General features: G+C 38.1%; 1 protein-coding gene across 4 annotated transcripts in view; it reads right to left on the minus strand.

Annotated features, from left to right (window-relative positions):
- Window positions 1–1,098: 1,098 nt before the first annotated feature.
- ubash3ba (ubiquitin associated and SH3 domain containing Ba) overlaps window positions 1,099–14,782 on the minus strand; it is a 54,540-nt gene continuing 40,856 nt past the window's right edge. Inside the window, exons 5-15 of one of the 4 annotated variants that reach the window (XM_017459813.3) lie at window positions 14,544–14,713; window positions 13,240–13,448; window positions 13,002–13,152; window positions 12,484–12,604; window positions 11,099–11,221; window positions 9,657–9,749; window positions 9,343–9,487; window positions 8,900–9,006; window positions 8,514–8,623; window positions 5,744–5,900; window positions 1,099–5,404 (exon numbers count right to left, since the gene is read on the minus strand). In XM_017459813.3, coding sequence (XP_017315302.1) covers window positions 5,763–5,900; window positions 8,514–8,623; window positions 8,900–9,006; window positions 9,343–9,487; window positions 9,657–9,749; window positions 11,099–11,221; window positions 12,484–12,604; window positions 13,002–13,152; window positions 13,240–13,448; window positions 14,544–14,713 — 1,367 coding nt within the window. In that variant the 3' untranslated portion in view covers window positions 1,099–5,404; window positions 5,744–5,762. Of the gene's footprint in view, window positions 5,901–8,513; window positions 8,624–8,899; window positions 9,007–9,342; window positions 9,488–9,656; window positions 9,750–11,098; window positions 11,222–12,483; window positions 12,605–13,001; window positions 13,153–13,239; window positions 13,449–14,543; window positions 14,714–14,782 lie in introns of all 4 variants that reach the window. The other 3 variants (XM_017459812.3, XM_017459811.3, XM_017459809.3) reach the window with 3 other exon arrangements.

A 14,782-nucleotide genomic window follows, 5' to 3' on the forward strand; every position in this document is an offset into this window, starting at 1 on the left:
TCTATTTTGGTTTCATCTGACCATAGAACCTGATCCCAGTTTGAAGTTCCAGTAGTGTCTGCTAAACTGAAGACACTTGAGTTTGTTTTTGGATGATAGTAGAGGCTTTTTTCTTGAAACCCTTCCAAACAACTTGTGGTGATGTAGGTGACTTCAGATAGTAGTTTTGGAGACTTTCTGACCCCAAGACGCAACTAACTTCTGCAATTCTCCAGCTGTGATCCTTGGAGATTTTTTGGCCACTTGAAACATCCTCTTCACAGTGCCCTGAGACAATACAGACATGCGTCCAATTCCAGGTTCATTCATAACATTTCCGGTTGACTGGAACTTCTTAATTATTGTTCTGATGGTGGAAATAGGCATTTTCAATGCTTTTACTATTTTCTTATAGCCACTTCCCATTTTGTGATGCTCAGGAACCTTTTACCACACATCACAGCTATATTCCTTGGTCTTACCCATACTTATGAATGACTAAGGGAATTTGGCCTATGTGTTACCTCATATTTATACCCCTGTGAAACAGGAAGTTATGGTTGAACAATTTCCTGTTTCTAATCACCCAGGTGTACTAAAAAAAATTTTTAATATTGTGAATAGGAATATACTTCAAATATATTTTTCTCATATGAATTCATAGGGGTGCCAATTGTTGCACACCCATATTTAACAAAGACATTTTTTTCAATAAACCTGTGTCGTTTGCAATTGTTTGATATCCATGCGAGCAGAGTATTTTTGTCTTTAAAGAAAAGATCAAAAACGTTAAAAAAGTAAATTTTTCACAGCCTTCTCTGCTCATATTTACCAAGGGTGTCAAAATTAGTGAAGGACACTGTAGATATGAGTTCTTTTCTGTATATACAATCATATTGTTATATGGCACCACTAGAAGCAATGCATTTGACACTGAAGTTCATGATAGGGTCTCCCTCCTTGTGCCCCGAGTTCCCTGGGATAGGCTCCAGGCTCCCCTGTAACCCTGTGTAGGATAAGCAGTACAGAAAATGGATGTATGGATGGAGTTCACATTCAGTACAATTACAACCTCCAGTAGACCCACTTCATCCCACACCACTCAAGACTTCACAAATCTCATGGTGATAAAACATTTATTTTTCAAACACTGTTAATATCTTTTAAGCAGATAACTTGCAAAATAATCTGAAAGAATTTTACAGAGATAATCCTTTGCAGCAAAATATAACAATCTTCTGGAACACATCCCTGGAATGCATAAGAATCAAAGTAATAATTTAACTACACAGAACACAACTTGCAGTGTACTCGTGTGTACTTACTTCAAGTAAAGAAATTACCTGTAAGGAGTGAACTGTGTGTCTTCATGCATGCTTCAGCTGGCGTGTGGACTCATGGTCAGAAGCTGCTCTTTAATGACCGTGAGTAACAATAGCAGCTTAAACAGCATGTCACTGAATATGAATATATGATTTACACACAACAGTCGAACTGATCTCACATGGTTATTGATGACACCATCAGCTATCTGTTATTCCTGCCATTACTGGTTTACCAACTTACTACTCATCTGTACAAAGGCTTCCTATCTGTGGTCTTATGTTTTTGTTCAACCGCCTCATTTTTTCACTTCCCAGTCAAAATATTCAGTAAAGTTTGTTTCAGTTTGTCTTCTTAATTCTATAGTTTTTATTCAGCACTGTTATAAACCTAGTCACACTGAAATTTCCTTCATTTAAATAGTAAATTGTGACCAAACAGGTGAAGCTTTATTTAGGACCAAGTTCCTGTTCCACTGCTGTTTTGAACCCACACTTGTCGACTTTTTCTGCTTTCTCTTTGCCACTTTTACGAATGTTTATTAACTTAAGCTAAGAATATTATGTGGCCACTTCGAAAAACACAAGTTTCACATTAACAAGTTAACAAAAAGCTGAGTAAAGCTGTTTACATGAGCAAAATTAGAGCAGGGATCATCAACTGGTGGGCCATGATCTGGACGCATATCCAGTGAAATATATTAGTAGACCGAACTGAATACTTGAAAAATACTGTAGCAGAACCGATACACTTGGCTATAGTTTAGTGACTTTATTTTTCTAAACAGCATGGCTTCTGTAGCGGATCCTGTGTTGTAGCCAATCACATACATTTATGTAAATTATTTAGCTGAAGGTAGCTCATCGGACCAGAGACCTGCTAGTGGGCTATAGCCATTAGGAAAGAAAAGGGGAGAGTTTTCACAGATTTTCATACAGGTTTCATTTTATTTACTGTCTTTGGTTTGATTAGATAGCTGAAGAAATGGCTTGTTTCAGAAGTGGTAATCTAATCATTAATACATAAGCATTAAATTGTAAATGTCATTACTGTTTTGTCATGTTGGTTATCTTCGTAAGCATTTTAGTTATCAAGGAATTGTAAGTAACTCGACCCTTACAAACTTTAGTCGAATACCCCGGCTACATAATATTTAATTTTTTAAAACTAACATTGAATTGTTGCTTTCAGATGGGAATTTATAAAGCAAATTTGTCTATTTGTACGTTATACTGCCCACCAATTGCAGTATGCTAATATGTTAATATGTTCATGGAAACACTGAGAGTTTGAGCTTCCACTCGTGTGATGTGGGTGACTGCGAAGGGAAGTTGACAAGAGTGTATTAAAACAGCAGTAAAACCCGGGGATACTACTCAGAATCTTAGTCATTTCTGAGTCATCCTCTCTCACGATCAAGTGCATGGTTGACTTATTAGCATTAAGGAGCCATTAGCTTTTCCTCTAACCCTCTTTTTAACCGACAGCAATATGAGAATGATGTGTGAATGCAGCCATTTTGGAAGAACGATCACTATGTAATTTGGCATTGTATGTTCATCAAGTGGCATTTTCATCTCAAGTAGAGCAATCTCTCTTTCGTTTTCTCTCTCTCTCTCTCTCTCACTCTCTCTCTCTCTCTCTCTCTCTCTCTCACACACACACACACACACACACATTCAAACATACTTCATTAAACTCACATATACAGCTTCACAGGAAGCAAATTCTTCAGAAAGAGTAACATTTCAAGTCACTGCGACTAGAAGCAGGAAGTTTTAAGAACTTTAAATAAAGTGTGAACATAATCAGTTCTTAGCTGTATAATTGGGAAGAAGAAGTGAACATCATTTAAAAGACATTACATCATTTAGAAGACAAAAAATTAGTTTGAGGCTCACGTCACAACTGAGGGATGGTTAATAACAAAGATAAAAATGCATGCCTCTGATTATAAAAATTAGTTTGACAAATTATGCAAAACCATCCAGTAAACTGAGTCCATACTTGGTACAGCATCAAACAGATTCACAAAATTTGTGTTAAAAATCATAAAATGTGATATAGAACGTGTAGACTTGGCATGTTGGTCAACCTGATGTTCACAATTAAACTAGCATAAGACCCAAAACTACACAAACGGATCAGGAAAAAGACTTGCAAAGGCTTATGTTTATAGCACAAATAAGGGACAGTGGGATTTGGTGATGAGGTTGGGTTGGGTTGGGGCAGTGGGACTGCATGTTTTAAATTTGCTACACTTTCATTCCTCTGCTTGAGTGAAAAGCAAAAAGAATACTATATATGAAGCACCAGAAAAATTCTTAGCAGTTATGCTATGAATAGATAAATAAATGCAATTAAATGCTTGTCATCTGAGAATGAAAAGCATGAAATAGTTTGACGTGTGCTACTATGTACAGACGTGTACTTGTGTGGACTACTTTCCAAGTTCCTCTCCGAAAAAGTAAGGCTTCCTGAATGACCTGTTGTTTGTAAAGGACTTATCAAGAATTTCCATTCCATGATATAGTGAGGTTAAAAAAAAAAAGTCTGATTCTGTTACCAAGAATTGCTTTCAACATTTTAACAGAACTTCAAATTATATTTAGCCGACAGGATTACGTTATTATGTGTTATATAACTTATCAAAAGGTTCTTATTAACCGAATGCTGTAAGTGTAATAAAGTATAACGTATAGAGAACAGTAATCGAGGAAACTGAGGTTAAGGTATTAAGAGACAATTAACCCTGTGTGTTCTGGGTGTACATAGTGACTGTTTGAATGCTTCATATACACTACATGGCCAAAAGTATGTGGACACGTGACCATCACACCCATTTGTGCTTGTTGCACCCTTTTAGCAGATTTAGCCTGTGGTTATAATAACATCCACTCTTCTGGAAAGGTTTGCCAATAGATTTTGGAGCATGGCTGTGGGGATTTATGTTCGTTCAGCCACAAGGGCAATGGTAAGATCAGACACTGATTTTGGGTGAGGAGGCCCAGGGTGCAGTCAGTATTCCAACTCGTTCCAAAGGTGTTCAGTGAGGTTGAGGTCAGGACTTTGTGCAGGCTACTCGAGTTCTTCCACTCCAACCTTGTCTTCATGGAGCTCGCTTTGTGCACAGGAACACTGTCATGCAGGAACAGGTCCCTTAGTTCCAGTGAAGGGAAATTCAACTTTGTGGCTACAGTTTGGGGAAGAACCACATATGGATGTGATGGTCCACATACTCCTGGCCGTGTAGTGTCCATCACTTTATATACTGAAGTAAATGTGTGAACAGGGTTTTCTTATGATGAATTCCCAAACAGTTTCAATATAATTGTTGACGAATTCAAAACAGTGCTTGATGGTCGACTCAGACTTTTTCACGAGACTGTTTGAACCACTGGTTCTCAAATGGTGTCTGGGGTCCATGATTTTATTATTATTTTTAACTTTGTTGCAGTGATGGAAATCACAACCCATTATTATCAAAGTCATTATATTTATAATTGAGTTCTTATAGCTATTAACCTCTTTGACTGGTCATTTGTATCAAATGGGTTTAGACCAAATGTCAATAACTCAAAGGCAAGTTTCAGGAATAGAAAGCACCAAGGCTGTAATAAATAGGCAAAAAATATTAGGTATATCTTTAAATAATTAACCTTATTTGAATAGTTGAATTAAACTCAGAGGAGGCATGACATGTATTTTATAGTTAAAGGGGACCCTGGCTGCAAAAAGTTTGAGAACCCTTGGTTTATTCATATTGTTCATGCAAAAGTGATGAACTGCTAAAATAAGCCCTATACCAACTTCATCCTGAGGCAAACTCGGTGTCTGAGAAGACATGTCAGCTTCTTTCATCTCTGATTGTCATGCTTGAGTTTCGTCTCTTGTGCTTGATTTCCGTTGACAAGATATTTGAAAAGTAGCCTGGAAGCTTGGTGCAAAATGCTGAACATGTTTGCTTTTCTCACAGTGTGTTTGGCGGCGGCCATGTTCCCTTTGCTGCATCAGTTTTACGAGGGCGTGCAAGGCTGTTCAGGAGGGTGGCCATCTTGGAAGCGTCGGTTGATGTACTTTCAATGCAGCTAGCGTGCTCTTGCTGAGATGGGAAACACGTGGAAGTCATCAGCTACTTTATGAACACAGCAGCCTTGAACTTTCACACTAATCCATGACAGTCAAGCAGTAAACATGCCCTGTAAGAAGGGCATGACATAAATGTACGAGTGTATTTATGGACACAGACATCATTGCTGCAACACACAAAGATGTACAGAATCAGAATGGTATAGTACAGCAGAGAGGCTGCTGTATGCAAGCTTGTGTTTGCTCTGTGTAAGATCTAATGGTGCACCAGCGCCACTGAGTGGAAGAAGAGCGTGAATGACAGCGTGATTCTCAGCTGCCTTTGGAGAGAAGGGCTAAAAGGCGGGCTAACCGAAAGAAGGTGGAGCCTATCAGTCCTGCAGCAGAGTTTCCCTCCAGTTGAAGCTGTGATTGGGCCCATGAGTCAGTGGGAGGATGGGTGGGTCCACAAGTTGCCATACCCCAGTCTCGCCCATCTCTTCACAGGCACAGAAACCCAAGTAAGGGATCTGGAGGAATGGAGAAACATTAAATGAGACTGTAGACAGATTAGATATTATTAGATTAACTTCCTTTGAGATTTACATAAAAATCATTCACAATTTTCAGTAAAATAAGCAGCATTTGGTTGCAGACACCATGTAATAAACTGATTGATGTAACAGGCGTTTTCATTTCCCATGTTTGTACTGTCTCTAAAATGGTACAACAGTGCCTCCTAGTGGTTCAGTACACAGTCTTGCGCCAGCTTCTTTGTATGTTGCTTGACAAAGCCAAAGAAAGATAAAGTGACTTATACCACACTTAATAATTATTATAATGCGAAAAATTGCTTTATGCTTTCATGCTTTAAGTTTGCTAGTCTGATTTCTCCTACAGAACTGCTGATATCTATTGGTCAGGTTTAAATTAATGTGCTCACTGTAATACTTTGTAATACACCGTTATCATTTCTATAGTAACAACTCGCACAGGAATTTGTATTGCAGCCTATCCCATAAACACATTTTAAAATGTGTATAGTTGAAATGATGATGGGTTTTTTTTGGGGGGGTGAGATATATATATTTAGCAGTTTTGGAAGGAGTCTCCAGTGTCAGCACATTGTAATAGTACATTTTCCAGCACGGGAAAGTTTTCAGTATAAAGGGCTTTGCGGTTCCAAAGTAACATGTGACCAGCTGCATTTTTTTGTGGTAAGGTATCACATCATCCTTTCATGTTTTATTCCTTTGGTTTATTTGTGTACTCATATAAAGAAAACATGCAGTTTCATTGATCATCCAAATTTAGATGTAATTCAGTCTTTATTATGGATAGACTTACATGAAATAAAAATGTACAAAATATATGTGAGAAATGGGGGCACGGTTTGCCTTGCGCCTCCAGATGTTGGATAAGCGGTACAGAAAATGGATGGATGGATGGATAGATGTGAATGCCATGGGAGGCAATGGATCACCATATATCTCTGTATCACATCTCAATGCCAAAGTACACTTTAATTATAAAGTTACTTAGAAACTACACCTACTTAAATTGAGCAGAGCCGACTTGTTCAGTTTATCCTTTAAACCTTGTGCATGCTTTCTTTAGATGACAGCTCAAATGAACCAAAACAGTAATCACAATAATTGAGAACAAATGAAAATCAGAGAACTTGGGATAGCAAATTAAGAGGAGGAAAAAGTCAATTATATCCAGGCATTAGGATTTTGAGTCGTACATTAAGGATCAGGGTAAATCAAAAGGAATGTTGCATGGATGTTTCACAACATTAAATGTAACTGTAATCAGAAAAATTGCATAACATGTTGTTCTTTAATATATATATGAGTTATAAGAAGAATAAAACACTTTGGGACATGCAGGTATAAGATAATCCTCAACTTCAGGGTGGTAACGCAACACACACGCCTCACACAGCCCTGCCCCGGATTATTATATGACCAGTAGTGTTTAATTCTTTACATATGCAACATTTCTAAATGCCTAATATAATCCTGTTTAAACTGCATAAGCCTTCTCTAACTTTTTCCCTGAACAGGTTTATTTTTACCAACTTGATCTCTTTGCAAGAAGAAGAAAAAAGTAGTGAACAATCAATTTCAGCTACCTGTGTAAACTAAATGGGAAAAGAGCCCAGTTCATAATACATCTGTTCGGCCTGCAAATTTTTTAAAAATAAAATATTATATTATATTATATTATATTATATTATATAGTGTCTCTCTCTCTCATATATATATATATATATATATATATATATATATATATATATATATATATATATATATATATATATATATATATATATATATAGATAGATAGATAGATAGAGAGAGAGAGAGAGAGAGAGAGAGAGAGAGAGAGAGAGACTTGTTTTGTCTCCATATTAGCTAGAATACTGGTCACTAACGCGCATGTGAAATTTATAAGATTTCAAAGCCATCAGTAGGCTGTCTCACCACACTGGTTTGAGACACGCAAGAGTTTTAGTATAAGATACAGATACATGCAGTATTGTGTAGACATTGTTTAACTGTGTAGTATCGCAAACATCCCACCTCTCCCAGAAGTTCTGGGAGTCTCCCACATATTGATAGCATTTCCCTGACACCCGCAAATTATATACAATATCCCGGGAATCAATATTTTTTAGAGCAAGCTAGAGAGAGACCAGAGAATTTCTAATAGTAGATGGGCTCTGGAGAGACATACGAGAGCGCGAGTGACAAGACATAGCGGGAGATGGCAGAGAGCGTATCCTGATTGGTCTCTTTTTCGGCTAACTAGACCTATCAGTTTTATCTCTGGGCAGGCTTTACAGTCGACCTCTCTTAGTTCAGTGTACCACTGTAGTTCAGTAACGCTGTAGTGTCCAAAAACTTCACTCCAGACTACACTAAAGTGTACAGTGGAGCTACCTCCCTGAAAGGAGTTTTTTCAATGTGGGATATCTGGTATGGGTCACAAATCAGTGTGACTGCAGGAGCAGCACATCTAGGCTAAAATAATGAATTGGGCATGCTTCATTTTGCTAAAGAAAATGCTTCTTTGTAATGATAAACAAAAACAGAGAAATGTTGTAAATGTGTTTAGAAATGAGAAATGTAACAGACCTTTCGGACCACTTGCACAAAGTCTTTGGCGTTCTGTGGGCTGAGGCCCTGCATCTGGCGTGTACAGGCCTCTAAGGACGAAGCGTGGGCCACTATCAGCACTGTGTTTCCTGTTCACAAAACCACATGGAAAACATAAATCTGAAAACACACCCACTTAAGCAGTTCAAAGCGGGTCATTAGAGAATATACTTTATGCACTCATGTTACTTTAGCTGTTATACTTTCGCCTGTAATACATTAGGAACACACAATAGGAAATATTTCCTGAATGGAGCATTTAATAGGTTTGACTTTGCTTGCATCGCTTTTCAAAGAACACGGCGAGAAGACTGAATGAATTGTGTCCTGTATCCAAGACAGAAAAGACCAGCAGTGCTCCTTACCCAGGGCTTTACACTCGGCTAGGATTTCCCGCGTCACTTGGAAACTGCGGGTGATGTAAGTGTCGTACGACTCTGACACAGTCAGCTTGCTGATGGGAATATGAGGTCTAGGCACAAGAGACGATACAGTCTTCACCCAGACATCAAAAAACACTCCTTTATCACAATGCCTTCCACTTCTCAGTAATCCAGTCAAAGAACTGATCTACTTCAGTATTACCCGGTCTTAAAGCTCGCCAGTCATTACTCCAGGCCACATTAGATATTCAGAGATCGTCATGCGTCTGACCAAGAGGTAAAGATACCGTTCACTCCAAGAAGATTCATACACAAATCTGGATTTACTTCATGTCATTTAACCGTAATGCACATTTTTTTCTTTGGCCCATTTTTGGCCCCAGAGTGTATGATCAGTAATGAATATTGTGGAACTGAATAAGAACCTGTAGGTTGTGTCCACAACTAAGTTAGCAGCTGCCAGTTCAGTAGGTGGAATCCAGGCAGGTAAGGATGAACCCGATACCCATTTGGTCCACTCAAACAGTCCAGGTTCGACCCGTATTTTAGTCTTCCCATCCTGCTGAAGCCCTGGGAGAAGAAATAGAGAGAGAGGTGAGTGAGTAGAAAATAAGAACCTTTAAAAGCAAACGGGGAGAAATAGTAACAGAGGAAATAGCCAAAGTGCTTGGTCATTGTGAGTGAAGGTCAGAGGGCTAAAGGGAGTGATGGAGAGAGAAAGAGATAATGGCAAGTGTACCTCGGAGGATATTATGGGCTGTCTGAACACATCGCAAGGAGGGCGAGCAGTACACAAAGTCAATAACTGTGTGACTCTCAAACAGGGCCTCTCCTAAATAGTGCAAAAGAATACATACACATACAGTTTTTCAACAGAGTGGATTTAGTATTAGTCTTTGATAATAATAATAATAATAATAATAATAATAATAATAATAATAATAATAATAATAGTTTTAGTCATATAGTGGTGCTTGAAAGTTTGTGAACCCTTCAGAAATGTGTAGATTTCTACCTAAACATGACCTAAAACAGGAGGGTAACAGTGGTCTTGAATTTCTTCCCTTTGTACACAATCTGTCTGATTGTGGATTGGTGGAGTCCAAACTCTTTAGAGATGATTTTGTAACCCTTTACAGCCTGATGAGCTCTCAAGAACTCTTTTTCTGATCTCCTCAGAAATCTCCTTTGTTCATGCCATGATACACTTCCACAAAAATGTGTTGTGAAGCTCAGACTTTGATAAATCCTGTTCTTTAAATAAAAAAGGATGCTCATTCACACCTGATTGTAATCCCATTGATTGAAAACACGAGACTCTAATTTCACCTTCAGATTAAACTGCTAATCAACATACTTTTGCCACGCACAGATATGTAATATTTTAATATGGGATAATTTTCCTTAATAAATAAATGATCAAGTCTAATATTTTTGTCTCATTTGTTTAATTGGAATCTCTTTGTCTACTTTCAGGACATCTGAGGATGTTTTAGGTCATATTTATGCAGATATACACCACTGTATTTTGATTACTGTTAGTTACACAATTATAGCTTTAGTTGATGAGAAACTGCAGCAATTTTAGTCACTCAACTACATGTTTTAGTACATGTCTTCAAACGTCTTGAATAGGCATTCATTTCAATCTTTAATTCCACCTCCCTCTCACTTCACAAATGCATTTTGCCGTCAATGGCTTCCTAATGTGCACTGTGCCTACAGCGGCAAACTGATTAACATTACTTTACCAAGCTCACTACATTTACTCTACTGTTCACTACACTGTAAAAACTTTATAACTGTAATTAATCGCTTCTAGTTGAGTGATCTTGGTGGGGTGTATTTTATCACAAAAATAATGTTGCTGCAACTAAGAAAGGTTGACAATGACACCAAGTTTAAAATAACAGCAGCTGCAACCACAAAGATTTAACGTTAGTTTAGCTAACCAGATCAGAGAAAGAAGGAGGTATTGGGTACATCGATCAGCGAACAAGCAACCTGTGTCACCTGGCATACAATGCTGATATTAATACTACATTATATAGTTTTGTCTTACAAAGAGCACCTACTGCATGCAAATTACAATTACTCAAGAGTTTTTGACAAAACTAATTGGCAGTGAGAAATTATAAAGTGTTTTCAGGTTGATACTGAGTGTTTCTGTATAATACTGACCCACTAATCGAGCCTGCGTGGCTCCAAACACAGTGATAGGACAGTCCTTATCATACTCCCTGTACCCTCCACTCCGTGCTGGAAGACTACCCGGCATATTGAGGTTGGATCGGACATAACGACCTGGAACACATTTGCACACAAGGTCGTACGTTATTAAAAACAGGCACAATGAACAGAATAGTGTCCAATGTACTAGGTGCAGACTTTTAAGGTGATCAGTGCTGAGTTTGTCTCATCAAGGTTAATGCTGTGTATATCTTTTCTTTTCCTTCTTTGTCTCTCAGAAATGAATTAAATCTAGTGGAGCTTAAAGTTAATGTTATAGATACAATATTACATGGTCAGGTTCATTTGAGTCTAGCAGTCAAGTAATGTTAGCTATGAAATTCAGGAAGCTAAATACTCTAATAAAATACTCTGGAGAGTTATTATGAAATCTTATTATAGGTTTATATTATCTTTCTTGTTTCTATAGTAACAGACCAATCACAGACTTTTAAAGATTTTTACAATGTTATTTGTTTTACAATGAAAAACAGATATTGGATGATATGGTGAAGTTTTCTATGAGGAGATTTTTATTTAACATTTATAGAAGGAGTCTACAAGTTTCAGCACTTTGTGATGGTTTTCCACCATGGGAGAGTCTTCGGGACAAGGAAGTTTGTGGTTTCTTTGTAATATAACAAGCTGTGCTGTTTTGTTTTGTTTTTTTTGTGTGTGTGTGTGTGTGTGTGTGTGTGTGTGTGTGTGTTTCACCAAGATGCAACTATAAGCTACAATATGCTGGGTTGGGTTTTTTTTTTTTTTTCAATTAATAAAATGCGATTGGTTGCTGTGGTATAAGAGGAATAAAAGACTTTTAATAGACTAGTTGTTAAGTAAAATGTACTTAAAATGTACTTAAAATGTACATTTTTAAAAAAAAATGTACTGTATGCAAGTGAAATATTATGCAAATAGATCCAATTTACTGTCAATATGTGTGTACAAACTATTTTTTAAATTTACGTTTCTACTATTGGCACATACTGGTTAGAACTAATTATTAAGGTAGTTATTAAGCTAGCTAGCAAAGTAATAACACTAAGTAGATAAGCTAAGTTGAGCATTACTGACTCGGCCCTTACAAAGCTGTGTTAAATTCAGCTTTACAACTGTGTCGACTTCTCTGGCTAAGGCTCATACACTGTATATGAAGACAAGCAAACAGATCCAAAGGCCTAAGACAGGATAATTAGAGAAAGACACAGCAGGATATGGACAGGAAATGGTGACAGGGACACACATGTGAGAAACAAAGCAAGGGCAACTGTCAACACTGGACAAGCTCATCTGCAAAATGAAAACATGTAAACATCCCCTGACCCCTGAACTCTAACCTTTGGCATCAAAGCACTGGGTGATCCAATGTTTTCCAAACACCACATCCATCCTCTCACCATGACGACACACAAACAGTGTTCTCTTGGGCAATCGAGACTGGCTATTGGTCTGCAACATCTAAAAGCGAAGAAGGAAAGAGTCACATTAGCTGTTCTACAGTACTATAAGTGAAGGGCATTTTATATAACAGAGACATTTTTTAAAGGTTTTATTTTTCAGACTGCACTGTTTTAGGACAGGGTAAACTGGTTGATACCTAATCAACTTGATTCAAATCAATAGATTTTTATAAATAATTTGTGCAAATCCAAGACAGACATCTTAAAAAGAAGGGAAATGCTTTAAATGATTTGGTCAGTCTTTAAAAGCCTCAGACAGAAACTTTTCCTAATGTTAGTAAGCTAGTTATTTATGTGAAAGATTTATGGAGCTCCTCAGTAGGGATGCTACAGTGTACATATTTGACTGTTTATATTTCTTTGTGTACCGTGAGGGTGAATCTTGTGTTTCTTACCTGCATCGGATGACCTATGACACTCAAAGGGTGTTGTTCCACTGAGCTCTGGTCATCAAGGAGACGTCTATCCAGCTGTCCATCAAAAAAAAGCCCGCCTACTGCACCAATGCTTACAGTTGGGGAGGTGCAGTTGAGGAAAGAATGGGACCTGTCAAAAAATTAGAAACTATGTAAATACAAGTACTCTGTATCTGTTCGTATTTTTTCTAGAAAGTGCATAAAATGGTTCTCTCACCCATGAAGCACCCATGTGTCACACTCATCTGCTCGGTTGACGTAGTTCTCAGGCAGCAGGCCGGAAAGCCCAGTGCCCAAAGATGTACCGTAAACCCATCCCTCACTGGCACTACCCTGCTCCACCGGAGACATGAAGATGAAGTCTCCAGGCACCAGTTCTAGTTCATCCTCGTTCTGGGGAGTGTACGGGTACATCACCCGCAATGTCTGTGGGGCAAAAAGGAGCACATGGGTCATCGCTAAACAGGGTGAACATTATGGGCAGAAGCTATATTACAACATCAGTGATGCAACAGGGGCCTGTAGTTCCGTTGATGTTGTCCTTGCCTCTTTTGTGTCTTACTGGATGAGTTATTGCTGTGCTTTTGGTGGAATTTTGGGAGGTCAAACATTTCTGGGAAGGTTCACTACTATGTCGAGTTTTTCCATTTGGAGATAACGGCTCTCGTTGTGGGTCTTTGGAGTCCCAGAGCCTTTGAAATAGCTTTGTAACCCTTCCCAGACTGATGTATTTCAATCACCTTCTTCCTCATTTCATTTCTTCATCATTTTTGGAATTTCTTTAAATTTTGCCATAGTGTGTTACTGGGTAAGACCTTTTAACCAACTTCATGCTGTTGAAAAAGTTCTATTTAAATGTCGATTTGATTGAACCGGGTTTGCGGTAATCAGGCCTGTTTGTGTCTAGTCCAGCTGAACTCCATTATGAATGAAGTTTCATAGATTTGGGGAATTAGTAACTACGGGGGCAAATAAATTTTCACACAGGCCCAGTTTGTATTTGCTAACATTATCATTTAAAACTGTATTTTTTGTTTACTCAGGTTGCCTTTGTTTTATCTTAGATTTTGTTTCAATCTCTGAAACAATTTAGTATGAGATACACACAAAAACAGAAGAAATCAAAATACTTTTTCACAGCACTGTACATATTAGACTGATGACTCTTTCTTTTTCAGCTAATAGCTTGCCTCTTATTATGAAGATCTAGCTTGAATACCGATAATGGCTGCTTCTGAGGTTAAGCTTCAGAAACACGGTATTGTCTCATCTGGAGCTATCACAGACATACTGAGACATCAAAGTGCTATAAATGTATGGCGCAGGCTGCCAAAAGATGTGAAACAGATCTGACTGAAACTAAACTCTGACTGGAAAGGCGAACCACTTCAGTCTATCCTGGCTGATCTATGGATAGAACTGAGCAAAAGGGAAACGGATAACAAACTAAAAGCACCTTCATGATAGCAGATAAAGGTTACAATAAATGCCTCAGGTGTGGGAGGAGTTATAGAGTTATACCTCGTGATTGGCAAATCGGATGTCCCGTGAGAACAAAACGGCGAGCCAATCGCAGCCCAGAGACACGTCCACCCCCCTAGCCAGCTTTTCCAATGAGGCAAGGTGATTGGTTGGGAAATGATAGGCCAGAGTTACATGAAGCTGCTTTTTATGTGGCTCAACGTGAACATCTGTGTGGTAAAGAGAGGGGGAAAATGTCATATATATTATGGCATATATAAAATGTCAAATATTATGAC

Source organism: Ictalurus punctatus, chromosome 28 (genome assembly GCF_001660625.3).
Source record: "Ictalurus punctatus breed USDA103 chromosome 28, Coco_2.0, whole genome shotgun sequence".
Taxonomy (NCBI): domain Eukaryota; kingdom Metazoa; phylum Chordata; class Actinopteri; order Siluriformes; family Ictaluridae; genus Ictalurus; species Ictalurus punctatus.